Source organism: Mytilus edulis, chromosome 12 (assembly GCF_963676685.1).
Source record: "Mytilus edulis chromosome 12, xbMytEdul2.2, whole genome shotgun sequence".
NCBI lineage: Eukaryota > Metazoa > Mollusca > Bivalvia > Mytilida > Mytilidae > Mytilus > Mytilus edulis.
This window is the reverse complement of record NC_092355.1, coordinates 19,393,678-19,421,306: the sequence shown is the minus strand read 5'-3', so window position 1 is coordinate 19,421,306 and position 27,629 is coordinate 19,393,678. Positions and strand designations below refer to the sequence as shown.

The window sequence follows — 27,629 nt, the reverse complement described above, 5'->3', positions numbered from 1 at the left end:
GAACCATTTCGGCACTTGCAAAATATTTTTTTAGTTTTTCCTACACTATGAAAATTGACAAATAATAACACCAACAAGTATGGTCCAATTTTTCTTAATTTTCAAAGGTGTGAGCGCCGGTTCTTTTTTCCGGGAACCTCCACATTAAAGAGTGGGTTAAGTTATTTTATGCAATGACTTTATGCAACATGAATTCTTTAAGGCAGTTATTTGTTTTCTCAGTCAGAAATCCTGTTTTGCAGTTTACTGTTAGCCGACAGGTAATGTAAAGTTGCATTTTCAACAGGGTTAGAAACTTTGACAGTTGCCTAATATTTGATTTTTAAATATAAAGATTATAGCTATGCCCTTGGTTAGTTGTTTGTTGTGACACTGACACTGACAGGGGACAGTTTAGCAGACATTACCATCACGGTAATCTAGACTCACACACATGAAATCATTATGCAAACTGGCTATCTATTGTTTTCTGTTAACAAAAAGTATGATGGTAATTATCTCACCATGGTCGCAGTCAACTGGCTGCATGATTTAGTCATCTCGGCAAGATTAGTTCATCATGGGATGTACATGTTTTATTATCAAGCATTGTATTAACAGGAACTCCTAAATAAAATTAGAACATTCCTATTACTAATGAGGGGGGTCTGACTGTCTCATTTAACAGGTTGGGAACAAACCCTCTATATGGGGGTTACACTAAAGACCTGAAAGTGGACCTGAAAAGACCTGAAAATATACGATTAAAATTATTCAAATTGCAATTACTTTTTTATTATTGGATAGAATTTTTTCAAGTTGAAATTTTATTAATTGTTAATATCCATATTTCATTAAAATTTAAATATTTTAAATCAAAAACATTTTTTTTATGCTAAAAGTTGGACCTGAACGGAGAAATGAAAAGACCTGAAGGGACCTGAAAATCTATGGTCGGACTAATGTTAACTTCAATAACTTTTTTAAGGCTCAATGTTTATCTTTCAACTTTGGATTTTATGAAACAAAAAGTTCAGTATAATGATAATATTAAAACAAAATGTTGAAAAAATATCGTCGAGGTGTCAAAACTCGGACCTGAACGGAAAATTAAATAACATAAATTTGCTTGAAAAACCTGTGGTCAGATTTATTCAAGTTTTTTAACTGTTTTCAATCAATCTCCTTGAAATATGAACTTTGTTATAGGAAAGATATAATATATCATTGAAATGATAAAGAATTTTATCGAAATTTAAAAAATATAATGGTTGAGTTACAAAATTCGGACCTTGTCGGGGAAGTAAAAGACATGAATAGATCATAGGGGTAGAATGTATTTAAATTAGTACAACATTGTTTTTTCTATTTGTTTTCATTTTAGACAAAAGTCTATTGAAGAGAACGAATGACTTTATATTTATACAGAAACATATTTGAATACAAAATACCTTTTTGATCAGTGATGGAAAAAAAGAAGATTGCCCGTTGAAATTATTCAAACCAGAGACATAATAATAAATAGTATTATATGTCTCTGTTCAAACTAATTCAACTTGCTTAAACTGCATTTATATATATTAAAGCAGGTCTTAAACATAAAAATGAAAATAATAATATTGCTTCCCCAGTAAACTATATGTTATTTAGAGACGCGTGTTTGTCGATTGGAATGTTTTAATTACGGTGAACGTGTGCCGGTTGTAATTCAAACCTTGTATTGATATTACCTGATAATTGGATCATTAGTCTAAATAAACATTTCACTTTAATCTTTTAATTGGATTATCACTATATCTTGTTACACGAAGAATGTATTTATAAGATTTTTACCCAATTTTATAGTATTTCATACTTCATAGCTAACATATATCTTTTTTAACCTAAGAATTATTTATATTTTAAGCTACTTGTCCCATTTTGAATATAACTTTTATGAGATTATTTACAAGTTTAAATAGTATATATATTTTGTATATATTTTGGTTTTAAGGATCAGTGTCTCAGTAATTTTTTGGCTGGATCTTGATTGTTGTTTGTGTGTATATGAATATTTTGTGAATGTCTTGTTTCAATCAATATGTGACACTATAGTAAACAATTTTATTCTTTATTCTCTTCCGTCAATTAAAAATTAAAAAGAAGATGGGGTGTGATCCAGGCAATGAGACAGATCTCCACAAGAGACAAAATGACATCGAACATGAAAAGTTTACAACCATATTTTTTGTCTTTGCAATGAATTGTATAGTTAGACAAATCATTGGTCTATGTTTATTATTTTTCGTTTAAAATTTTTTTTTGCGGAATTTTAGGCTCATTCAGATTTTTAGTTTTCCGTTCAGGTCCGAGTTTTGACACCCCAACAATATTTTTTCAATATTTTTTTTTTAATATTATCATTATATTGCACCCTTTGTTTCACAAAATCAAAAGTTGAAAGAAATCCACTGAATAATAAAAAAGTTATTGAAGTTAGAATTAGTCCGACCATAGATTTTTAGCAGTCAGGGGACTTACTTAAATAAGTGATTTTCTAAATCACTGTTTTAAGTAACATTATTTCCATAAAGGTTGGAAGTTGGAGTTGTCTTTCTTTAATAATCACCTATTTGAGTAGTACAAATTAATCACTAGAAGAAGTGATTTAATTTTATTGTAGCTTTAAATATAGAATACTAATGATCCAGGGACTAATTATGTTTCTAAACTTATCAGAACCAACATCTGTGTTGTCTAGGATGACCAGGTCATTTCAGGTGATGACCTTGTACTGAATCTGGGATAATGACATAAAAATCACTTGTTAAAGTATCAGACCTCAATTTCCTTCCCAAAAATCACTTCTTTAAGTATCATTCTTTTAATAATCCTTACTAATTTCAACACCCCCGAACAGTGAGATTTTTATCGTGAACAGTAGAATTTTATTACATAATCTGAAAGATGAAACCTTGAACTTCACAGGAAAAATACTCCCACTGCTGGGAATAATCTTTTAAGAAAGTATCAGTTCATTATGTAAAGCCATTATTATAGCATTTTTTCAACTAAAATAGAATTTTCAGCTAAATGATAGCATCAAAGGCAGAAACCTTTCTACTTAAAAGAAGCAAAAAGTTTTGTTTTTTTTAATTTTACTAATTAAAAGATATTATTTAAACCTATGTGTTTAAAATTTGGAAAAAAATACAAAATTCCAATTTGTGACAAAACCACGATTTTGCTACTCAAATGAGTGATTTAAAAATCACCTATTTCAGTAAGTCCACTGACTGTTTAGGTCCCTTCAGCTCTTTTCATTTCTCCGTTCAGGTCCAACTTTTAGCATCAAAAATTTCTTTTTAATTTAAAACATTTAAATTTTAATTAAATATGGATATTAACAATTAATAAAATTCCAATTTGAAGAAATTCCATCCAACAATAAAAAAGTTATTGCAATTTGAATAATTTTAATCGTATATTTTCAGGTCTTTTCAGGTCCACTTTCAGGTCTTTAGTGTAACCCTCTATATGGTGATTATACCTGTATTGAGGGATAATCCTTCTATAGAGGGATACAATTATCCTTCTATAGAGGGGTATATTTTTGTTTAGACTGGATTTAAATCAAAATAGGGCAGAATGGCATTCTCTACTTATTATTGCAGTAACCTGCAACAGTTGATGCACCAATTGATGTACTTAGTTTAATATGCACATGCCCAGTTTGCTGCTTATTTGACTAAATATAAAATCTATTGTTCACCATGATTGAAAGCTGTGATGATCAGGTAAATTCTACTCACTTATGGCTCACTGAACAGAATTTCTATTGTTAGATTTAACATGAAATTTAACGGTCAACTATTCCTTTTGATGTTGATCAGGCGTTCAGATAGGTATACAATAGATTGCAAGTTTTGTCACTTTAGCAGAAAACTGGTTATTCCAATTTTTAGTAAAATGCATATATTGATACATATAATGCTAGAAATTATAGCCAATATAACTAGAAAATGCCATTCTGCCCTAATTTGCTTTAAATCCAGTGCAAACAAAAATACCCCTCTACAGAGGGATAATTTTATCCCTCTAAAGAAGGATTATCCCTCTATACCATGCTATACAGGTATAATCACCATACAGGGGGTTTGTTCCCAACCTGTTTAATGGGTGGGGGGTCTGATCCCAGATCCCGCTTCTTGTTGCCATAATATATAGCACATTTAATTTCCTGTGTCCCGCCAGACTTCTTTTCAAGTTTGCAAGCTTAATTATACCACTTTCATGTGTCATGCTTAAAAAAGATCCGCCAATCCTGCGTCACACTCAGACCCCAATGAGACCCACTGCTAATTTCTTAAGAAAATGAAAGATACCGATTGTGTTGGCATGTATGTGATAATAATTGAAACAAATTTAAGTCCTTCAACAGTAAGCAAAACCAATACTGCATAGCAAAGTATAAAAAGGCCTGATGCCAAAATTAACACTAGGTATGTCACATGCATAAATATTTACTGTCAATTTTTTTGTCACTTTATACAGCTTGTGCTGAGACATTGTGAGATATTGCATTGGCTGTCATTAATTTCAGCATGTTCAAGGAATGAAATATTTATTTTAAAACCAGCACAGCAAACAGTTTTGATATCTTTTCCTACCCTGCATGATAGCGTGGCTTAATGATGATTTAAACAACAAAGAAAAGACAAAAATATGTCTCAGTTCAACTTATTTAAAACATTGAACAAAAAAAGTGTTGAATGACTCATTTATACATGAATATTCAATTACTAGTATTTGGAAATATAATTGAATACTGTAAAGGAAACACTGCTAATGCTGTGGATTCATTTTTATTCGTTGGATAACTATTTTTGTTGATTTCATGGGTAAATTTTAACCCCAAATCAAACAAGCTCAACTTTAACTAAGTACACATTTCCAATAGACTTTTAAAAAACCACATTTGTCCAAGGTCCACGAAAACTGGTATCCACAAAAAAAATATGAATCCTTAGTAAATAGAGCAGTGTTTGCTTTCAATAAGAGATATTCCATCATATGAGCTAGTTATTACAACACTTACTTGCATACTTTACCTCTAATTAGACTATAGGTTAATTTTCTTTCTTTTACAGATTAGTAGATACTTGCCTACTGTCATAAGTCCACTTACAAGACCGCTTGACCAAACATATCCAAATCATCAATGTAGATGTCCAGTTTATTCAGTAAGTACTTGCAAGATGGCCACCAGCGGGGGACTTAATATTAGTTAAACATAGGACCCTATAGGAAACATACATGTAGCATAAATTGTCCTTTCTTAATGAGGTGCTGGCCAAGTGTTGTTACTTTGTAGCCAAATGTTATCTTTTTTTATATGATTTCAAAAACCCAAGTAGAGTCAGGTCAGCGATACAGGCTCTTGAGAGCCTCTAGTTTATAATTGTAAAAATGAAGACAGCATACATGGAAGGATTTAGCAAAAATGAATAAATGCATTTAAATTTAATAGTATTATTCACATGCAGCATTTTCTAAATTTATTATGATTAATCTGACATGTCACATGTTCATGATGTTGATCTATTGTTGAACAATCACAATTAAAATTTAATTCCTCATATACACAACTTTGTAACATTTCGCTGAGAGAAAAGACTTGTTTTGTGTGGACATGGTTTAACATTTAGGCAAATAGTTTTATAGCCTCATCCATTTTGTTTAAAGAAAACATAAATAGTAGAACTAGCAGTGACAATTTTCAGTGAGATGCATACAATAAAAATAAGAATGAATTTGTTACACATTTCAGAATTTTCAGTCTCGATCCTTCATTGCAAGACTCAGAGAAAAGTTATTATATGGTAGAGGAAAATTGAAATACAGTAAAAAGGTAAAGTATTTTATTTTAGAAACTCTGCAGTTCGAAATAATATAACACAAATTAGATAGCATACATTTTAATAATTTAAAGCAGATTTGATGGAAGTTTTTTTTTTAAAGAAATTGCAAATAAGCATTATGTCATTCATATTATTAGATTATCCATTTAGTTACAGTTAATGAACAATGTCACATGTTTTAAAACAATTTGGATATACATTTATCAAGGTGCATGCCAGTTAACTATAACTGAAAACCATTAAAATAATGCATTATCTGATTTTTAATCATTGTGTTATAAAACAGAAATTTATTTGATTTCAACAACAGATCATTTTTTAAGAAGACTGATGGGTTTATTTAAGATAATCGTTTTATTAGAACACTTAAATTGATGGTTCAGCTTTGCTTACAAAAATAAAGAACCAACAAATAATAATGAATCTACAGTTTACATGATATTAAATAGAAATATTTTATATTTATTCTTTTAGCATTTAATGGTCAGTGGCACAAATCTGTATTTTCTGTATCGTAAACAAATCAACAGCATAGATTTAATGGAAGGTAGGTATATCAGAAACTTATTGTTATTAATGGCAGCAATACAAATATAAACAAAGTTTTTTTTCAGAATGAAGAACATGTATTTCCTGTAACTTTGCATATATAACAGGCTATTATTTGAACTTGGAACTATTTTTAATTATGGAATTTGCATAATTTCTTGAGCTTGAAATTTTTAATAAATTTCATGTTTATTTGGTATTATAATGTTTTGAGCGGTTCATAACACTGTCTATAAAATGTTCTTTGTATAGATAGTGTTGTGCACGGCACAGTACATTCTATTAAAAATGTACTATCTTCTTTGCAATAGAAAGTGTTGTGTGCAGCACAGAACATTAAAGTACAGAATAAACATGGAATTTATTAAAAAAAATCAAGCACAAGAAAATATGTAAATTCCATAATTAAAAATAGTTCCAAGTTCAAATAATAGCCTGTTATATGCAAAGTTACAGTTAATACATGTTATATTAAGCTATCTCCCTTGAGTTCTTATTTCGTAACAGAATCTATTTATTTATTTGAATTTAATGTAAAAGCTTTACTGCCTGAAGAGGCAAAATAATTTTATGAAAAAAGCCCTTTTGTGTGAAAGTTTGATAGAGTAGAGATGATGTATTCACTTGAAACTTGATTAAGGCATCTTTATAATGTTAACTAATAGTGACAACATTTCAATAAGCAAGTCCTAGGGACTGTGTTTGAAAACTTGCATATTTTGCCACACGACCAACACAAAGTTACTCTTTTTTCTCTTTGAAAACTGAATTTATATATTATATAAAAAAAGTTGACATTTAAAAATAAATTTCACTGGTAAAATTCTTTTGAAACCAGAAACAGTTTTGTTTGAAAAATTAGATGTAGACATAAATAATTTGTACTTAGTGAAATATTTTTGTATTTTGTTTTCAGAAATAGGTTTACCAGATACTTTCAACTCTTGGTATTTGGTAGCAGAATTACATGTATGGTAGGTAATAACTGTAACATCCATATTCTTTATTTATTACTTGTCCAAATACAACTAGTATGACCACTCTTCAGTCATTGGTCAATATGTTTTATATTTTCCAATTAAACAAAAATAACAGAACATCTTAAAAATCCTCCTTGGTTAACTTGGTTAAATATAGATTCTATCACTGCAGTAAGTGTGATACAACTATTTATGCGCTCAAGGCGGTTAAATTTTAAATATTTAAATTTTAACTGTTGTGAGTGGATACGTATCTTACTGCACAAGATTTGGTGGTGGAATTTATTTCTCTACTGATTCAGTTAAAATGATATGCAGGCAATCCTCATCCTTCTTTTCGATCAACCTGCCAAAAAACATATTCTTTCTACATGACATCATCAGACATGGTTGCCTTTTTTCATCACAATTGGAATTTCAGAGAAAAGCTAGAAAATTTAATCTCAAAATCAAATTTTGACCAATGAAGAACTGAGATCAAACGAACAACATGTTGATAAAATAAAAATGATAAACCGGTCAGAAAAAGAATAAATCGTGTAAGAATTAGAGAAAGATATTCATATTGTCCTTTGTTAGATATGTGCAATTTATAAGAAGTTTATTAGCAAAACCTTCATAAAAACATAACCAGATATATTGTAGTGCTTGGAAGATTGATTGATTGATTGTTGGTTGCTTAATGTCCAGTGGCAAATATTTCATGCATATTCAGGACGAGGAAAAGTTCACAATAAATACAATAGGTAGGTCTTGTCATAATCATGATAATAGAGGCCATTTGGAATGATGGTCTGGGAAATTTGGACTGCCACTGGAAAATGAGGGTATATTGGATAGGGACAGAAATTTTGCCTTCAACAGGCCACCTATGGGCCCTCCAAGAGTTGTTGCAAGGGGTTTTAACCTACAAAGAGCGTGGCACTCTCTTACTTGAGACAATGGATTTAACTTCCCATTCTGACCAAACGTGACTGCCAACTTAATACATCCCCCACAGCCAAACGGACGCCCCATCTCGGCAAGCGTTTTACTGTCGGTCGGGAGAAGACCAAGTGACCATATTTCTATTCCCCGGTTACCCTTGGGGGCTAGTGCTTGGAAGAACATCTGGTGCTAATCCTAGATTTGATGTTAGAGGAAGTTCTTGAGAAGAAGCAGTTGAAGGAACATATTTGACAAAACTTGAGCTGAAATTGAACCTTAAGATAGCGTCTTTTTTTTTAAAGAGAGAGGAAGGTCACAAGATTAGCACCTGTCTCAATCTGTGCCTGAATATTTGTCATGAGATTATTAACATTAGGAAATCCTTCTAACTTACTTTGTTACAAATTGAAGCCTTTAACTTTCAATGGTACTTTTAAGTGTGTTGTATTTCTCCTCAACATTTTGTAGGATGATAATGTATAGGTTAGCCAAAGAGGGAGAGGAAGGCAGACATTCAAGGAATGGCTTAGTCAAAGCTATGTGGTCAGATGTGGATGTAAGAAGTAGAAATATAAAGGTAAGTCTGACTTTGAATAGAATAATTGGGTATACATTTACAATTAATTCTCCATAGGCCGTAATGGTAACGTTTTCCTCCGTTGCTCAGTCCATATCGTTTACTTGAACATGTATGATGGCTCATATCGAAGCTGATACATTTATACATGTCTGGTTAAATTTTCGGGGTGGCAAGTGAGATTACTTTTTTCGCAAATTGATGCACCCCGGAAGATGGTGAAAAATGTCAGTCTCCTCATGAAATAATCCCAAAATTCTGATCATAAAATTCAATAAAAAAATTGTCCTTTCTAATAATTTATTTCAGGTCAAATCTACATCTTTCTTTTCTCATCACACCAGCTCTATAAAACAGTTCTTATTGTTCATTTATGTCCATTTTTAAAATCACAGCATCCACAATTGTATGGCGGACTAATATTTTTTTTAATTACGTCATCTGAGTTCCTCATCTCAAGGTCTATTAGGGATCCTGACCCATATTGAAATTCATACTTCTGATTTTTCCAAATATTTTTATGTGATCTTCATCGGTATAACATTCTGAATAAATCTGTGTATTTTTGTCCATTTCTGAAAAAAAATAAAGTTGTTTTAGCACTATAAGGCAATGACACTTTCGTCGCTATATTCATTTATTTTGAATACAATGTGTTTGTATAATTAATTTCTTCCAGAATACCTTCACTAGTCAAAACAAGGACAAAACTTCTGATTATAACCTTTAATTACAATACACAGACCCTGTTAAAGCATTCTATAAAATTTTCTTGTGCCTTAAAGTGCATTTTGACAGAGAAATTATGCAAAAATGAAGATTTTATAAAAAAACCAACACCAAAATAATTATTCTTACTAGTGGAAATCTGGTATTTAAAACTGTGGAAAGCACTCTTAACTACTTGGAAAGTCATCTTTATCATATAATTAGAGTGCAATATAGTGCAAATTTTCAAAACTTGTCCTTTCACATAATTCTATTTGAGAAAAAATGTTTTTAACATGTATTTCAGTGAAAACCTTTTATTAGTGAGAAATCCACATGAGGTTTTAAAGGAAACATTGTGACATCACATGTATTATGGCGTCATTAAATAACGACAGATCAAAATAGAGCTAAATATAGTTTGCAGTGTTACGTGAGAAACAGTTGCCGCAAGATTTAACTCGAAATATTGAGTCGAAACGATCTGTAACTAAGCCTTTTCATTTAATACCAAGACCATAGCAACAGTTTTCATATTTGCATATTTTTAACATACCGACTGTAATTTCAATTGCATAAATACCATAAATAAACAATTTAGAGCTTGCCTAATAAAGCAAAATGCTTACCAGTTATTCAGGACTTTTTAAAACCTCTAGTTTGCCATCTCAGGTTAAAAAGTAATGGTATGTCTGGAACTGAAATAAGACAAAAAAATTACTCAGGCTGTGTTATCATTTGATTTAAATACATAAGTACTATTGAGAGAGAAAAATCTAATTCTTGAAAGTTTAATCACAAAGAAAGACAAATGCTTCTCCCTTGTGGCTTAGTCACCTTCATTTAAACCTTTTATTTTAGAAGCAATGGGTAGTAGCTAACTAGCTTAATAGTTGAATAGGTGCAGAAATATTGTTTTCAAAAAGGTTTGACCCTCCCCCTTTTTCACTGAGAAATGACAATATCTATTGTTTTGCTCAAGCGCATTAAAAATATTAGTTCATGATTTTCTTAAAACATGTACATGTTTTTTCTGGTTTTTTTGCATATGATATCTACTGACCAGGGGTCAAATCATTGGATAAAAGCACATGCGATGATGTATCTCACTTTACTCGTATGAAGTGTGTTATCTCCCTTGATTATCAGGTATTCCTGTAGACCGAAGTGATAATTACATAACAAAGACTATATTGTGTCATGTTTACTTACAATTTAATAATATTTAAAAGTTGTTTCTTGCCTTTTTCAATATAGTAAACAAATTCCTTTCGGATCTCTCGGAAGTAAACAAAGTGATGATTGTGCCTAAAAAAAGTGTTCAGCCCCGTGCCAGCAATGCATTTTAAAAGCAAAGTTTCATTGAGTTTTTGCTGATCTTTATCAATAATATTTATCTTAAACCATTTATAATAACTAGGTATAAATAAAAAACTACTAACCATCATTTTCGGTGGTGTACAAGGTGAAATCATCCATAAATCAGCCTGAAAACTTCTGGAATTAAGCTTCTAATTTAATTGGGTATACATTTACAATTAATTCTCCATAGGCCGTAATGGTAACGTTTTCCTCCGTTGCTCAGTCCATATCGTTTACTTGAACATGTATGATGGCTCATATCGAAGCTGATACATTTATACATGTCTGGTTAAATTTTCGGGGTGGCAAGTGAGATTACTTTTTTCGCAAATTGATGCACCCCGGAAGATGGTGAAAAATGTCAGTCTCCTCATGAAATAATCCCAAAATTCTGATCATAAAATTCAATAAAAAAATTGTCCTTTCTAATAATTTATTTCAGGTCAAATCTACATCTTTCTTTTCTCATCACACCAGCTCTATAAAACAGTTCTTATTGTTCATTTATGTCCATTTTTAAAATCACAGCATCCACAATTGTATGGCGGACTAATATTTTTTTTAATTACGTCATCTGAGTTCCTCATCTCAAGGTCTATTAGGGATCCTGACCCATATGTTAGTTTTATTTATGGAAAGACCAAAAAGCCATGCCATTTGTTGTTCACCTGGCTCAAAAGCTCATGGAATTTTTATGGCTCCGCAACAAAGTTGTCAGAGACATATAGTTTTACCATTTTCGTCATTCTGCCATTTTGTCATTTTGTTATTCTGAAACAAACAGCTACACAGATTTTTTTAAACAACTTCACATATTGATCTGATTTTTAGTATGTGAATCTACCATGATAATTTACAGATAGAGTTATTTTTTGGGGTTGCTCAAGCTTTTAACATTTTAAAATTTCATGAAGATAGCACATAAACAGATTTAAAAAAAAAACACTTTCACATATTGAGCCGATTTTTAGAATGTGAGCACAGGCACTCGTCTCAGATTGTTTTCCCCTATATACCTTTATATAACACAAGGTACTTAACTCACGATTTTGAAAAACGTCATACGGTGACGAAATTCCATTAAAAATGCTGTGTCTCAGCTGTCAACCCCACTTAAACTTGTTATGCCGTAAATCCAAATTGATTTATCTTTAAAATGGTGTATAACACGCCTACTGTTGTTGTCGGAATCATCCGTAGAAATCCTACCCAAGTATGTCAATCGTAATTATTTCGTCAACCTCAAAAAATTGTTAATACACGTCTCGCAGTAAATGATTAACTATAAAAATTGTTTCAGAAAAAACTGTTAGTTTTCGTATGAATAGAACTTATCATACAGTTAGTGAAATTGTATAATATACCATGAAAAAAATCAAACAAGTGTTGTTTGTGGTATGTCTAATAAGTTACAAATTTTCCCATGACGTCAATGTCATGCAGACTCTCTAGTGACTTTACGTATGAAATGAAACAAGATCAGATAACTCTGAGAATCATTTAGATTTTCCTATAGAATTGACCAATCGTAAACCGAGATATACAAGGAGACGTGACGCGTTTATTGCCAATTCTTCAGCGGTTTGCAAAATTATTACGATTGACATACTTTGGTAGGATTGCTACGGATGATTCCAACAACAAATGTAGGCATGTTATACACCATTGTAAAGATAAATCAATTTAGATTTACGATATAACCAAGTTTAAGTGGAGTTGACAGCTTATAAAGCTGCATATAACAGAACTTCGTCACCACCTGACATTTCTCTAAAATGCAAGTTAAGTACCTTGTATTATATTAAGGTATATGGGGGAAAAAAATTCTGAGACAAGTGCCTGTGTATGTGAGTCTACTATGATGAGTCACAGATCCAGTTTAAGACTGGTTCATCTCCATTGAATTATGCTAAAAAATAAGCTATTTATATGTTACTTAGCTAGCCTATAAATTTATTTGAACTCTCTATGAAACAGGAGAAAAGCTCAGCAAACCTGGATTACGTACAGTTTCTAAAGCTCATACAAATAAATTTGATATTTTCTGACAATGTACTTAAATTGTTTATATTCTGCTTACAAATAAGGTTATTATTATCTTTTATATAGGAACATGGTATGGCGGGAAGAAAAAACGCTTTATATAAACTCAATGACCATTTCTATACTGCTTTGTTGACATATGAAGAGGTAACTACACACATGTTTATTTTTAATTTTTGTGTAGCTAGATTAATGTGGCATTGACAAATCCCTGAATCTCTTTTTATTCACATTTTAATATCTCCCACATCTACACCAAGAAAGTAATTAGTTTAGGAGGGTTGGGGGTTGGAAGGGTGTCCAATTCCTGATTTGCCAAAAAATAAATACCAAATACCAAATTTTCATGAAAATATTGTGTCCATTCCTATGATTTAAACCAAAAATTTCTGATAAAATTGCGGCTAATTAAAGAACTCAATCCAGAATTTTGTAAAAAGGTCCTTCTAGAACTCAGTTGATCATGAAGATAAATAAAAGAAAACAGGAAAATATGTCTTGGAGATTATCTCAACCAAATACAACATTCATAATTTTTAGCATTTACTAATCGGAGTACACTAGTTAAGGAGAGGCTGTATGATTGCCGTTGAGATATATATCTGGAAGAGATCAAATGATATTGATATAAGCAACTATTCAATACTTGGGCATATAATATATCTTACAGTCAGCTATGCAATGTAAAACAATTCATAAGAGAAAAACAGTCTGATTTAAAAAAAAAAATATATAAAAGATACAAAGAATATGACTATGACTGCAAAGAAACAAAAGTTTATGTGTATGCTCTGATTTTCATAGTGCAAATTGTACAAGGAACTGTGCATTTCTCTAACTTTAAATTCAAATAATGTGGATTGATTATTATTCGTTGGAAACCAATTTTCAATGATTTCCTAAGTGCAGTTAAGGGGGCTCCTGGGCATGCTGGGTATAAATCAAATTTTTTTTCTAATATAGGATTTGGCTATATTTTTTTATAAATGAACTTTATCATATACTTAAAAGAAAAATGAAAAAAAAATTGGGGTCACCGTTCATTTAAGCTCACAATCTGCCTCCGGAAGAAGCATACATTTTTGTTAACGTCCTTTATTTCTGTTGAACTAATAGGAGAAATAGAGGTAATATCAAAATAAAAAAATAACCTAATTACAGAAATCACTTAAATTTTTCAATTATTTAGTTTATGAACAGCTTATTTGAAAATAATAATAAAAAATATCATCACCGATGAGTTAAAAAAGATATTTCAAATTTATTGTCAAAAAATGGCATTTTTGCTCCAAAGGGAGATAATTTGAAGCTTTTTCAATGATATAAATATTTTAAAAGTCATCTGGGGCCAAACGAAATTGATTTTTTGGGTTGATTTTTGTACAATATCATAAAGCAATAACTAATAGTGTAATAGCTAAAATTTGTAATGAAAAAATAAAGGTTTAATCTTTTGCTGAAATTTTTGTACCCACGAGCCACCTCAAACCACGAAATGAAATGTTTGACGAAAGACAAATTTTCTTACAGCTTTATGCTAATTTTCGCAAAACAACGAAATTAAATATCCACGCCCATGCAAGTTTTCCTTCTCCCCGAAAATTGGTACCCAAGAAAATAAATGAATCCACAGGCATGATATGTCTGAAGGAACCAACATGTGTTTGACATGTCAACAGTTAGACAGATTTTTAGACTTTAAGCATTTTGACCTAACCATTTGTAAAAACTGAGGTTTAGCTGATATATAGAGGTAAAAGGAGGTGAACCAGTGTATAAAAAGTATTCCATTATTTCAGGGAATTATGGGAACTGACAAAGATTTAGCAAGTGCAGTATGGAACATGTTGTACAGTAAGAAAGATATAGATCCTGAAAAGTTATCACAGTGTGTAGGATACATCAGAAAACAGGTTAGAACTTTAATGCATCAAAACGTAAAATTACAAAAATACTGAGTTTGAAGGAAAATCCAAAATGGAAAGTCTCTAATCAATTTCTGTCGACAATGCCCTTCAAGTTCGTACTTCATTTGGCCTTTTTAACTTTTTCGGAATCGAGCGTCATGGATGAGTCTTTTTTAGATGAAATGTGTGTCTGACGTAAATACAAAATTTAATCCTGGTATCTATGACAAATGTATGATGAGTTTAACAAATGGCAAAATCAAAAGCTCAAACACATCAAATAAATGGACAACAACTGTCATATTCCTGACAAGGTACAAGTATTTTCTCATGTAGAAAATGGCCGATTAAACCTAGTTTTATAGCTAGCTAAACCTCACACTTGTATGACAGTCATAAACTCAAAAGGTAAAATTGTTAAAAATGGGGGTATAGCAGTCAGCATCGTATTTTAATCTTATTCACTATATAAACAAACATTTATTATGCTGTACACTCATATAAATTAAGGAAGTTCATTGTTTAGGGTGTGACAGGAAATTCTCTGAGCCAAAAGTAGGATGCCATTACTTTATATTAGATAACCAAAAAAAGGTCATGAACCTGAAAATATGATGCAAAAATTACCATAGGTTTGTATAAATGAGTGCAGACAGGTAATTATTCATAGAAAGGTTTACAATTATGTCATCATTTTAAGGAAAAAATCATTAAAACTGTTTAAATTTGATAATAAACTATACATTTGATGTGTCTGAAGCACTTTACTAGTTGTGTCTATAGTTTGACTGGTCTTAAATAAGCGAACAGTTAAACCGCGCCCAGTCAAGTGAAATAAATCAAGTAATACCCCTAGAAAATTGATCAATTGATTTGAATTCAAGGTGTCCCTTTTTCCGAAAAAAAAAACCTGGTATCAAAAGAATCATTATGAATCCACAGTAGTGTGGATAATTGAAAAGAAATTTAAATCTTAAGAACAAAAGTTTTATCAATAAATCAAATGTATTAACAAAGTATAACTAATAACCATCTATAAAATCAAGCGAATAACCTGATAAAATATGTTTGAAAGATTGATTAAATACTGTTCTACATTTCAGATTAAATATCTAGAAGAGGAAAATAGTAGCAGCCATATATTGGGATCAGGAATGATAAAACTTCTTCCTTTTCAAGAACAATGAAATTATTCAAGGCAAGATACCTCAGTTCATAGACTAGATATCTAGTTGCCTTTGCTCAGTGGGACACAGACTTAAGGATGTTGCTGTTTTAATAAATGGAAAAAAACATATTTTCACAAATTAACCTCTTTTTCATTAGACAGTATATCACAACTATGAAAACAATAAAGATATATAGATTTGTCTGTTTTTCGGTAAAGATTGCATGAAATGTAAACAAAACCTTATAGGACTGACTTGATATCAAAATCTTCCAAGGCTTATCACTTCTTTTTTGATACACAAAATATAGTGCATTGATCATAACATTCTATACATCCTATCATTGAACATTTCCAGAAATGTATCTATGTACTATATCCTTAGATATTCAAGTCACAAAATGATGTTACACTTGTCAAGAAAATTACATATCTTTTGCAAGGTGCAGGAATCTTATATCTGTTTTAAAAATAAAATTTGTAAGGGTTCAGTTTTTAAATCAACTGCAACCAATGCAATACTTAATTCTACTTCCCAGTGATAAATTGAAGCAATCTTTATCATTCAGTGCTTACAAGCACTTTGGTAATAAAGATAGTAGCAGTAAAAAAAATAAGAATCGTTGGCAGAATACAGATATCTCAGACCTTTTAACATAAAATAATAATAATAGGTTGAACTGTTTTAAAAAATAAATTTTAGATCGAAAAAAAAGTGTAAATGGCAGTTACAGTTGAAATGATATAGCATGCTGGCCAAGAGTTTAAATGCCTTGCTTGAAAACACTGTTTTGCTATTGGTCAGACATTGTAATTAAAATTGACACCTTAATTCAATGAGTAGGCGGAGTTACAGTCTGTTTACTATAGCTCTCTGTACAAATCATTGGCCTATTTTCAAGCAAGGCATTTAAACCCATGGTTTGCATGCTTAATATTTTAACTGTAAAGAGATATTTATGAGTATTTTAGAAAAGAGGGGCAAACCATACCAGAGGGACGTCAAACTCATAGATCGAAATCAAACTGAAAATGCCATGGCTAAAAAAGAAAAAGACAAACAGACAACAAATAGTACACGAGACACAACATAGAAAACTAAAGACTAAGCAACATGAACCCACCAGGTGGGCTAAATTTCTCATGCTGAGCTCATTAAGTAGGTAAAAATTTCAGGTTTAAAAAAGGTTTATAAAAAATCAGGCTCAAAAAGTATCAACCTGGGGAGTGAATATCCTTATATTCAACTGAATCATTATAGAGATAGACAAAGAGTTTTGATATTACATAGTATAAAGCACATACACTTAAGCTCTGGTGAACTTATTACACATTGTGATATGTCATATTTTCAATTTGGAAACAAAACCATGTTCTAATTACAATAAAACATGGCTTCACTTGATTGTCATCACAATTGAAATAGCAATATCAGTTGTAATCTGAACAGTGTTGACGATCGAAATGGACAGTTTTATTGGTGTTCCTCAGTATGACGATATTGATAGATGTAGTGCCTACACATGTTGAAATGAGCATAAAAAGCAATGCATGACAGAATTATTTCTTAAATATAGAATAGTATACAAACAAATAAAACAAAGCGCCATGAACATATAAAATACAATTGAGATATAATGGTCTCACCCTGGAACAATTATTATGATATTCTTTCATGTGACACATGGTATTTAATTCTGCTATGGTGTATTTGTGTACTGTTAAAACTTATTTTAGGTATTCTTGTTAATTTGTGGTCAACATGTCAAAGTGTACTATTATATTATTTATTTATGTATTTCTCTGTCCTGAGTGTTCTTGAATTTATTGTACTTAATTCCTGTCATGTAATGTTGTCATGTTAGAGAAATATTTCACATTGCCATAAAACATGAAGTTTGGCTAGCTGCAGAATCAGGTTCAACCAACCATTTTTATACGACCACAAAAATATTGGTATCACATCAGCGTAGGCGTTGTCGTCCTCGTCGTCCTAAGACAGATGGTTTGCGGATAATAACTTTAGTATAAGTAAATAGAAATCAATAGAATTTTAACACAATGTTTATAATCACAAAAGGAAGTTTTGGATTGATTTTGGGGGTTATGGTCCCTAAGGTTAAGGAATAAGGGGCCCACAACAAGCATTTATCTGGTGTCAAGACAATAAGTTGTGTATAAGTATTTCAATTGTTCTGAAATTGTACCACAATGTTAAATACCATAAGTACAAGGTTGAGATATATTTTAAGGATTACGGGGTCAACAGTCTAGAATAAAGGGGCAAAAAACAAGCATTTTTGTAGTTTCAAGACAATAAATTGGAGTTATCTTTCTTTGTCCAGAATGGTTGTTGAATCACACCTAAAACCAATGCTTTTTGAAATCTTCTTTGAAAATTGGACTTTTCTTTCTTTTTCTAGAATAAAAATTGAATCAACTTAAATCAACGCTATATATAATATACAATGCAATATTCACCTTTACTACCAACTGATAAATTATAGCAATCTTTACCATTCAGTGATTACAAGCACTTTGATTACCTTTCTAGGTTTATGCCTAGTTAAAAGTGGAAAATTGAAAAATTATTTCGTTTCTGTTCTCTTAACTTAAGTTTGTCTCAACTAAATTTAATGAAATGTGTATATTATGTTACCTCTAAACTCAGTTTAAGTTCAATTTTTGGCAGCTTCACTTTTTCAGTTCTTGAGTTATGTCCCTTTATAACGTTATATGCTAGCGGAGCATCATCTGTGTTCCTTTGGACACATTCCCCATTTATTTTTTAGAAGTTACTATTAATTAATATTAATTTTAACCATGACTGTATGACAGTTTATATTTTAATACTTTATGATGTATTTAAAAGAGTAGTCATTGTTGTCATTCGAAATTTGTTTTGAGATCATTTTTGGAATAAGGGAAAGGGGGAGGTGGAAAAAAAATGGGGGACGGTCAATTTTTCCCATTTCAGATTTCAGAAATTAAAAAGAAAATTTCTTCAAATATTTTTTTTTTGGAGAGGATAAATATTCAACAGCAAAGTGAATTGCCCAAAAGCAAAAAAAAATTAAGTTAATTAGACCACATTCATTCTGTGTCAGAAACCTATGCTGTGTCAACTATTTAATCACAATCCAAATCAGAGCTGTATCCAGCTTGAATGTTGTGTCCATACTTGGCCAAAACGTTCAGGGTTCGACCTCTGCGGTCGTATAAAGCTGCGCCCTGCGAAACATCTGGTTCTTAAAATGTCCTGTACCAAGTCCGGTATATGGAAGTTGTTATCTAAAAGTTCACTCCTATGTATGTTACATTGTCATTTGTTTTTGTTGCACTTCAGTGTTTGTTTTTTTGTTGTTGTTTTCCTCTTATAGTCAAGGTGTTACCCTTGGTTTTAGTTTTTTTACCCGGTTTTGTTTTTTTCAGAATTGAGTTATGATTTTTGAACAGCAGTATATACTAATGTAGCCTTTATTCATATTTAAGAATTATTTTTAGTTTTTGTATTCACTCTAAATTCCAATAAACTTCGTAGAATGCTTTTCACTCTATTTTTGGATAGTTTTTTCTTTCCTTCTAAGTATTTTTAAGGAGCATGTGATTGTTGCATTGTCTAAACCGAACATTCATAAACAATCACTTGTACATCATCGTTAAAGACTACTGACAGAAACTTTCAACTCACTTTGATATATGACCTTATAATGGCTCATAAGAAATGTTGATTAATTTTGAGTTATTATAAAAAAAAAAGAAGATGTGGTATGATTGCCAATGAGATAACTGTCCACAAGAGACCAAAATGACACAGAAATTAACAACTATAGGTCAAACAAAAAAAAATGTTCTATAATATTTGCATGTAAACTTGTGGGATGCAGGCATCTATTGTATGTGATAACACTTGGACACAATAATCACAGCGACTAAGCAGGTTTAGGTAGACATATTATTACGTTGCAGAGGTTTGCCTAGGCATTCAACCAGGCTCAACCCACCATTTTATTTTTGAAATGTCCTTTACCACGTCAGGAATATAATATTTGTTATCAAATAGTTCGTTTCTGTGCACGTTAGCGATTTTTTAATGTTGCTTACTTCAGTGTTCTTGTTGTTCGTTTGTTTTCCTGTTATAGTTTATGTGTTTCCTCGGATTTTGTTTGTAACCTGGATTTGTTTGCTTTCAATAAATTTACGACCTGTGAACACCCGTATAATATGGTTGCTTTTATTTGTCTGTACATACTTTAATATTGCTATGATAAAAAAATCCTACAGATTATGTAACAATACTAGCTGAAGGTTATTGAACAATTTATACTAATAAGGATAAATTCTGTGATTTAGAGTTTAAATAGTAACGGATCCAAATCTTCTTTTGAACTTGAAATTAACATTAGTTCTGATTTCATATCAATATCAATTGATTGAGGAGCTTTCATTCCATTATCGTGATTTAAAATTGTCCTGCATGATTTTCTATCAGGCGAAAATACAACTATTTTATTACTAATCCTGCAAACAACATAAATAAATCCATGTTTATCTAATGCAATTCCTGTTGGTTTATCAATGTTCTCGTGTTTAAAAGTCCAAAGCAATTCCCCTCTCAATGTGTAGCACTTTACCGTGTTATGAAAAAAATTGGTACCGTAAATATAACCCTTGACCAATGAAATGTAATTCACATATATTCCTTCTAAGTTTTGTTTTGATTCGTCTAGAAGGTTCATAACAATGAGATTTTTTTCATAAGGCATTGATATGACCAGAACGGGACCATCACTTGAAACTCCATAACAATATACCTCAGGAAACTTAAAATTTCTGTCAACCTGACTTTTGTATATATCAACAAGAGCAGCCACTTCCCCATCAAATGAAACAGCTACTGTACCATCTTTCACAAAACACACACTTCCAGGTGTTTTTTCAAATGACAACACCGTTCGGATAAATGTCCCATTATTCTTAAACAAAAGCAAATCCTTGCTAACTGAATCAACAATTAAATAATTACAATCCGGTAGTATGCAACAATCAGCAATACGTAATGATCTTTCTAAAGGTACATTTAGTTTGTTTGAGAACGATGGCTTTATTTGATCTATCATTGGATCAGGAACTAAATACAGAGCTTGATCTTTCCTTTCCACATTTTCCTGAACATTACAAGGATTGGTGTCAATTGTAATTTCTCCAAATGATTTGACATCATGTAGAATGGAAGCAAGATCAGGCGAAGTTGTCACATGCAAGTTACGTTCGTTTAAATTAGAACCACGCTTTAAATCATCAATGTAATTCCTCTCTTGTGATGTGATATTCTTAATTTCTTTCAGACCAATATAAGTTTGAAGTTCAGTTGCATATTTAGTCATATTTGCAAAAGCGTTTTGCAATTTCTTTATCTGTTTTGCTCGTCTATCTACTTCGTGCAAGAGTGTTTCGATTTCAGGTTTCAATTTTGAATGTTCAATTTCTAGATCTTTAAGAAGTTCCTGTTCTAGTTGGTTCAGGTGATCATCGATCGATTTACGCATGGCTTGGATGTTCTGAATTGCCTCTGTTTTCTGGATTGCATTTATACTTATTCTGTTTCGCAAATAATCTTTTATCTCTTCAATATGTTTTTTCAGATCTTTTAGCTCTTTTTCAAGGAGAGGAACTGCATCTGATGACTTCACTTGTTTTAGAATGTCAGACAAAGGCTTTATGGTCTGACATGTTTGATGTTCATCAGTGACGCAATTGACACAACAGGCGCAAACGTGGAAAGAACAGTATAGTTCGAACTTTCTGTCATGGATTTTACACATATTGCTTGTTTCTTTTACAAATGAAGGTAATTCATGATAACGTTCAGCCGATATTGTTTTATGGTCTTTAGATGATCTTAACTTTGTATGATGTTTTTCGCAGTCAATACAAAGTAAGACCTCGCATTCTAAACACCACGTGACTGCATCACTGGTGACATCTTTCTCTTTACAAAGAGTACAGAATTCTTTACTTGGCGATGCCATTGTATATAGCTATTTCTGAAAAAAAATGATTGACACATTAACGACTTGTTTATTTCTGCTCATGTAACAATTTTTTATAATGTGTTGTAAATATAATGGAATTTGATGCGACTGTCATACAAGTGGAAGGTTTAACTATTTATATAACCAGTTTCAATCCACCACGGTATACATTAAAAAATGCTTGTACCAAGTCAGTCATTTGTTATCCATTCGTTTGATGTGTCTTTTCTTTTGACTTTGCCATTTGATTATGGACTTTCTGTTTTGAATTTTAATTTGAGTTCAGGTTTTTTTTAAAATTTGTAATATTATTAGATGTATCTGATATATCACGGTAAAACAATAGATACGCAGTCATTAGTTCACTTAAAGGAGATATATAATTGAACAAAAAAAGAGCAATCTGATGGAGAGTTGTTCCTTTCAGCTTCATCTTAAACTTACACTGGATAAAAAATGATAAGTCATACCTAGAGAATGCAAAGAGCCCATGTCATTCAACCGGATCTCAATTATTAAATACATTAAAATAATAAATATTTATTTTCTTTTCTTACAATGTTCGCTATTTCATGTGCCTCTTTAACTACTATAGTTTTGGCACAAAACATTAAAATACATCCTTATTCAAGACAACATATAAATGTAGGAATCATCAAGTGATTTGGTCATGTGACGTTGCTGGTCATAATTGATATTTCAATATATCACTTATTTGTATTATATATGTACTAATATTTGCACCATATTTTTACTCTAAATATCCATGTTTACTATCAATGTGAATCTCGACCATAGTCGACCAAAGATTTATGATAATAAGGGGGAGGAACTATAGGGGTTAATAACATGATCATATGCTGAAGCACCTATGACTATAAGAGCCGAAATGCCGTACAAAAGGGACCTTTTCAACATATTCATTCTGTTAAACATATATATTCTTTCAAAACAGATCTACAAATGTAGGTGTTGTAGTCTTATAGTTCGTTGCTGTGTGTGTTTCGTTGTAATTTTTTTTGTTGCACTTAAGTGTTTCTGTTGTTTCGTTGTTTTCTTCTTATTGATGATGTGTTTACCCCAGTTTAAGTTTGTAACCCGGATTTGTTTTCTCTAAATCGATTTACGACTTTCGACATCAGTATACTACTGTTGCGTTAATTTGCAATTGTATATTTATAAACGTATTAGCAGCAGTGTCCAAGTGTGAAACCCGACCTTAAATACATAAGAATAGTTTTAGTAATTATAAAATGTGTTACAAAACCAGTGTACTATTATGTCAAAATGTTATAAGTATAAAGTAATTCTTACCCTTGGCAAAATGCTTGGATGGTGTTTGGAACTAAACTGTACTATGAAGTATAATGTTCAATATTTGTCCCAGTTGCCTTAATATGATACTATTTATATAATTTTATCGATTTAAATGATACTTGATATGTTCACATACCATTGAAATTCATCAATGGCTCTAAACCCGACATTACTTCGATTTAAATACACCGATTCGCACAATTAAACAATTATGTGTAGTGTGTACACGGCCGACACTCGGCTAACCGAGAGATTGGTCGGTTAATCTATATTGAGTATGCGGCTATATCGGCAGTGGGTCTGTTAATCGGGTTGGCTAAAGTCTGTTAATCAGGTGTTATCGAGAAAATCATTGAAAACTCAGAATGTTTCATTGTATAACCTTTTAAATATATGTTTATCATAAAAAATATTTATGTCTGACAAAACTATTCAATGTACTGAATCCAGTGGTGTAATTATTATTTTTCTAGCTTCTATGTACGATCTATAAAATGAAAAGGCAAATTACTCATCAGTAAATTTATACACATTTTACACACACAAAATGTACACAAAATGACACTTGGGTTGAATTTACTTGCATGCACTATTTTGAACATCGAAAAAAGACAGGCATTATGAGTGTTAACCAAATTGATATCATTTTGTGAAAAATCTACACGAAAATCTGTATTTTGGTGACATAAATCAATCTTTATTAAAAACCTGGTCTGTTAATGGGTCGGATGTATAAAACCCGGTCTGTTAATTAGTCTGTTAAGAGTTATGAATGACAATAAAAGTATAATTTTATTACTTTATGGTGTGTTCATTTGGTAGGCTCAAGACGACCGGCTAAAATATACGGAAACAACACTTGAGCAATGGAACATAAAATATATACGGAAACAAAACATGAGCAATGAAATATAAAATATACGGAACAAAACACATGAACAATAACAATGTAGGCAATGGATATTGAAAATTGATAAAAATGGTTTCAAAAAGTGTTAAATTAAAGTAAAATTGATTTTATCCGAGAATGGTCGCATATATCATGTGGATTCTGTTTAATTGTCATGAATGACACCAATTTGTCATCTACATTGGTAACCAGTATATAAATCAGAGATTAACGTCATAATGTAACTAAACATCAGTATATTGGGATGCCTAAATATAAAGAATAGAGAAAGAATAATGGGTAAGATAAATAAAATGTAGAGAAAAGTAACATAACCATTTAAAGAATACAGAAATAAACAACACCCCCCAATCCGTACCCTCATGGTATACACGAGAATCTGGATGGAGATACAGAATACAAAATAAAAGATAAGGACAGTAGAGAGTGATGCATTGCTAAAAAAGAGAAGAAAACAAATTGTTTAAGAATAAAGACATGAAACCCCCCTGGGTGTTGAAACAGTAACGGATTGCGATGTACTCATATTGGTGACAAATGCTTGACGTTTACATGTGGACACCTGCAGTTCTCCTCTGCTCATATGTAGAAAAGGAACTAAACGGAATAAAATGAATTAAATTTTAATACAACCATTTGTAGCTGCATTCGCTCCTTTCCATTTACTTCTTTAGAATGATTTGTAAACAACAGATGATTAAGTAATACAAGACAAAAAAACAATTGGATGATGCTGAGGAATTAGGATTAAGGTGGTACCGAACACTTTCACTAAAATCAATGTGGTTCGTTTAATTTGGATAAAATTTTGACAAAGTATTTAATTTGAACCTTTAACAGAAATATAAAAATTTCAAAAAATTTGAACCAATCGTTTTGTCAGAAAAATTAACTGGTTATATAGCAGTTTGACAAACACCAATTTTGATCTTCGAGAAGCTTATTATTCCCTTTACAACACAACGTAATTAAAACTTATCACTGACTTTACAGAGTTATCTCCCTGTAGTGTTGGGTACCACCTAAACGTCCAGTGACAAATGTCATGTGCATATGAAAACGACAACACGTTATATATGTACCCTGTGTTGTATTAGAAAGACACGTTCAATCGGATTTGAGAACATGCTACTTTGAGCAGACACAAAAATTAAGGCTGATTGAAATCGTTAATAATAAATTCATGCATATTCCAGCGACCAACCCAGATCACGCTATATTGCAGTGACACACTCTTGAGTAAAATGCAAAGAAGGTCAAAATAAAAATGCTTTTACTGGAAGGATAGTGTTGCATCGTATTATTATTTTTTGTCGAGCCTTCGACTTTAGTCGAAAAAGCGAGACTAAGCGATCCTACATTCCGTCGTCGTCTCTGTGGTTAAAGTTTTTGAAATTTTAATAACTTTCTTGAACTATACTGGATTTCTAACAACCTTGGACAGAAGCTTGTTTGAGATCATATTAAGATAGTATCCAGAAGTAAATTTTGTAAAAATAAAATTCCATTTTTTCCGTATTTTACTTATAAATCATGGACTTAGTTTGTTCTGCGGGGAAACATTACATTCACTCTGTGGTTAAAGTTTTAAAAGTTTTAATAACTTTCTTAAACTATCCTTAGTTTGTACCAAACATGGACAGAAGTTTGTTTATGACATAAGATAGTATCGAGAAGTAAATTTTGTAATTAAGTAAATCCATTTTTTTCCGTATTTTACTTTTGAATGGACTTAGTTTTTCTGCGGGGAAACATTACATTCACTCTGTGGTTAAAGTTTTTTAAAATTTAATAACTTTCTTAAACTATCCTGGATTTGTACCAAACTTGGACAGAAGCTTATTTATGATCATAAGATAGTATCCAGAAGTAAATATTGTAAAAAAACTCTATTTATTCTGTATTTTACTTTTAAATGGACTTAGATTTTCTTCCAGTTAACATTACATACAGTCGGCAGTTAAAGTTTTCAAAACATTTATTAGATTCATTCACTATCCTAAATTTTTACTAAACTTGGACAGAAGCTTCTTACAATCATAAGATAGTATCAAGAGGAAAATTTTTATTGAATTTTTTCCTCATTTTTTTTAGCCTGCGATTTACAGCAAAAGTAGGCGAGACACTGGGTTCCGCGGAACCCTTACAATATTTTTTTTTACTCAAGAACATCTCATTTTTAACATTTTCAAATATAAAGGTAGCACAACTATTTTCGTGGCTAAATAACTCTTAACTGACACAATTTCAATTGTCCAACCCATTAACAGACTTTATTCACATAATTTTCACTAAAACGTGGTATTACTCACGTTATATTACAATTATGAAATATTTACTAATGTCAATTTATATTTAAGAACCAAAGTGGTATTTTGTGTCTTTTAAATGATATCTAAAATTGTTTGTTTCGCCTTTTATTAAAAATTGCTATGCGTGTAATCATAAATACTACATACTTGCGCGACGCCTTTTACTTTTACTGAAAACTGCGCAGACTATGAAATGTTTTTAAAGGTGGAAAATGTTCTTTGATAGATATCATTTTGTCAGACACTTTTCTTTTTTTGATTTAATTCTTATAATATGCCAAAAATCTGTATATTTGATCGAGTTTAACATTAAATTGTGCGTTTTACTCTTAACAGACGTATAGCCAACCCGATTAACAGACCCACTGCCGATATAGCCGCATACTCAATATAGATTAACCGACCAATCTCTCGGTTAGCCGAGTGTCGGCCGTGGTGTACATATAAACAGCATTACAAAGTGTTAAGAGAAGCTAAAAAAAGTAACAAAGGAAACGTATTCATGTGTACAAATCGTAATGATAGTTTTGATTAAAAGTATAAGACTTTAATAAAATGATTTATAAATATTTGTGAAAGATTAGTTTTAATAAGACAAAAACGATATATATGATAATTGAATTCTCTTAACTTTAATATTGATCAATGGATTGTACCCGACACTAACATTTCATTTTAATTGAGATTCGCACAATAAAACAATTATGTAAAGTGTGTACATAAGTACAGCATTACAAAGTAAAAAAGAAGCTAAAAGAGACAATGAAAACGTATTTAAGTATACAAATTTAGTGAAAGTTTGAATATAACTATAAAGGTATAATAAACATTTTTCTTGATGAAAAGAAACAAAAGAAAAATTGAATGAAATTGATCTATCTTTTATGATCTATTATTGTATCTAATTTGTTAAGTTCACTTTAATAACGGTGCGATTCCGTATAGGTAGTTATTT

General features: G+C 31.2%; 2 protein-coding genes and 1 long non-coding RNA gene across 3 annotated transcripts; 1 reads left to right on the top strand and 2 right to left on the bottom strand.

Moving 5' to 3' along the window:
• Positions 1 to 108: 108 nt before the first annotated feature.
• On the top strand, positions 109 to 16,229 carry LOC139497975 (ubiquinol-cytochrome-c reductase complex assembly factor 1-like). Its single transcript, XM_071286231.1, has 9 exons — positions 109 to 260; positions 5,109 to 5,201; positions 5,789 to 5,869; positions 6,354 to 6,426; positions 7,345 to 7,402; positions 8,804 to 8,912; positions 13,092 to 13,172; positions 14,825 to 14,938; positions 16,036 to 16,229. Exons 1-9 carry the CDS (start codon positions 174 to 176, stop codon positions 16,117 to 16,119), a joined length of 780 nt encoding a protein of 259 aa, XP_071142332.1. The 5' UTR covers positions 109 to 173; the 3' UTR covers positions 16,120 to 16,229.
• LOC139497976 (uncharacterized) lies at positions 9,199 to 11,203 on the bottom strand. Its single transcript, XR_011657778.1, has 3 exons — positions 11,063 to 11,203; positions 10,250 to 10,318; positions 9,199 to 9,487 (listed from the first exon to the last, which is right to left on the bottom strand). It is a non-coding gene; the product is annotated as an uncharacterized lncRNA (long non-coding RNA).
• A 4,091-nt stretch (positions 16,230 to 20,320) lies between the features above and the next one.
• On the bottom strand, positions 20,321 to 23,651 carry LOC139497920 (uncharacterized). Its single transcript, XM_071286162.1, has 2 exons — positions 23,450 to 23,651; positions 20,321 to 22,147 (listed from the first exon to the last, which is right to left on the bottom strand). Exon 2 carries the CDS (start codon positions 22,130 to 22,132, stop codon positions 20,450 to 20,452), a length of 1,683 nt encoding a protein of 560 aa, XP_071142263.1. The 5' UTR covers positions 22,133 to 22,147; positions 23,450 to 23,651; the 3' UTR covers positions 20,321 to 20,449.
• Positions 23,652 to 27,629: the final 3,978 nt, after the last annotated feature.

Excerpts from the sequence above, each read along its gene's own strand:
- LOC139497920 (XM_071286162.1), bottom strand. The coding sequence starts at position 22,132 with ATGGCATCGCCAAGTAAAGAATTCTGTACTCTTTGTAAAGAGAAAGAT.
- LOC139497975 (XM_071286231.1), top strand. The coding sequence starts at position 174 with ATGACTTTATGCAACATGAATTCTTTAAGGCAGTTATTTGTTTTCTCA. Across the intron at positions 5,202-5,788 it reads GTAGATGTCCAGTTTATTCA|AATTTTCAGTCTCGATCCTT; the intron begins GTAAGTACTTGC and ends TACACATTTCAG. Across the intron at positions 6,427-7,344 it reads CAGCATAGATTTAATGGAAG|AAATAGGTTTACCAGATACT; the intron begins GTAGGTATATCA and ends TTTTGTTTTCAG.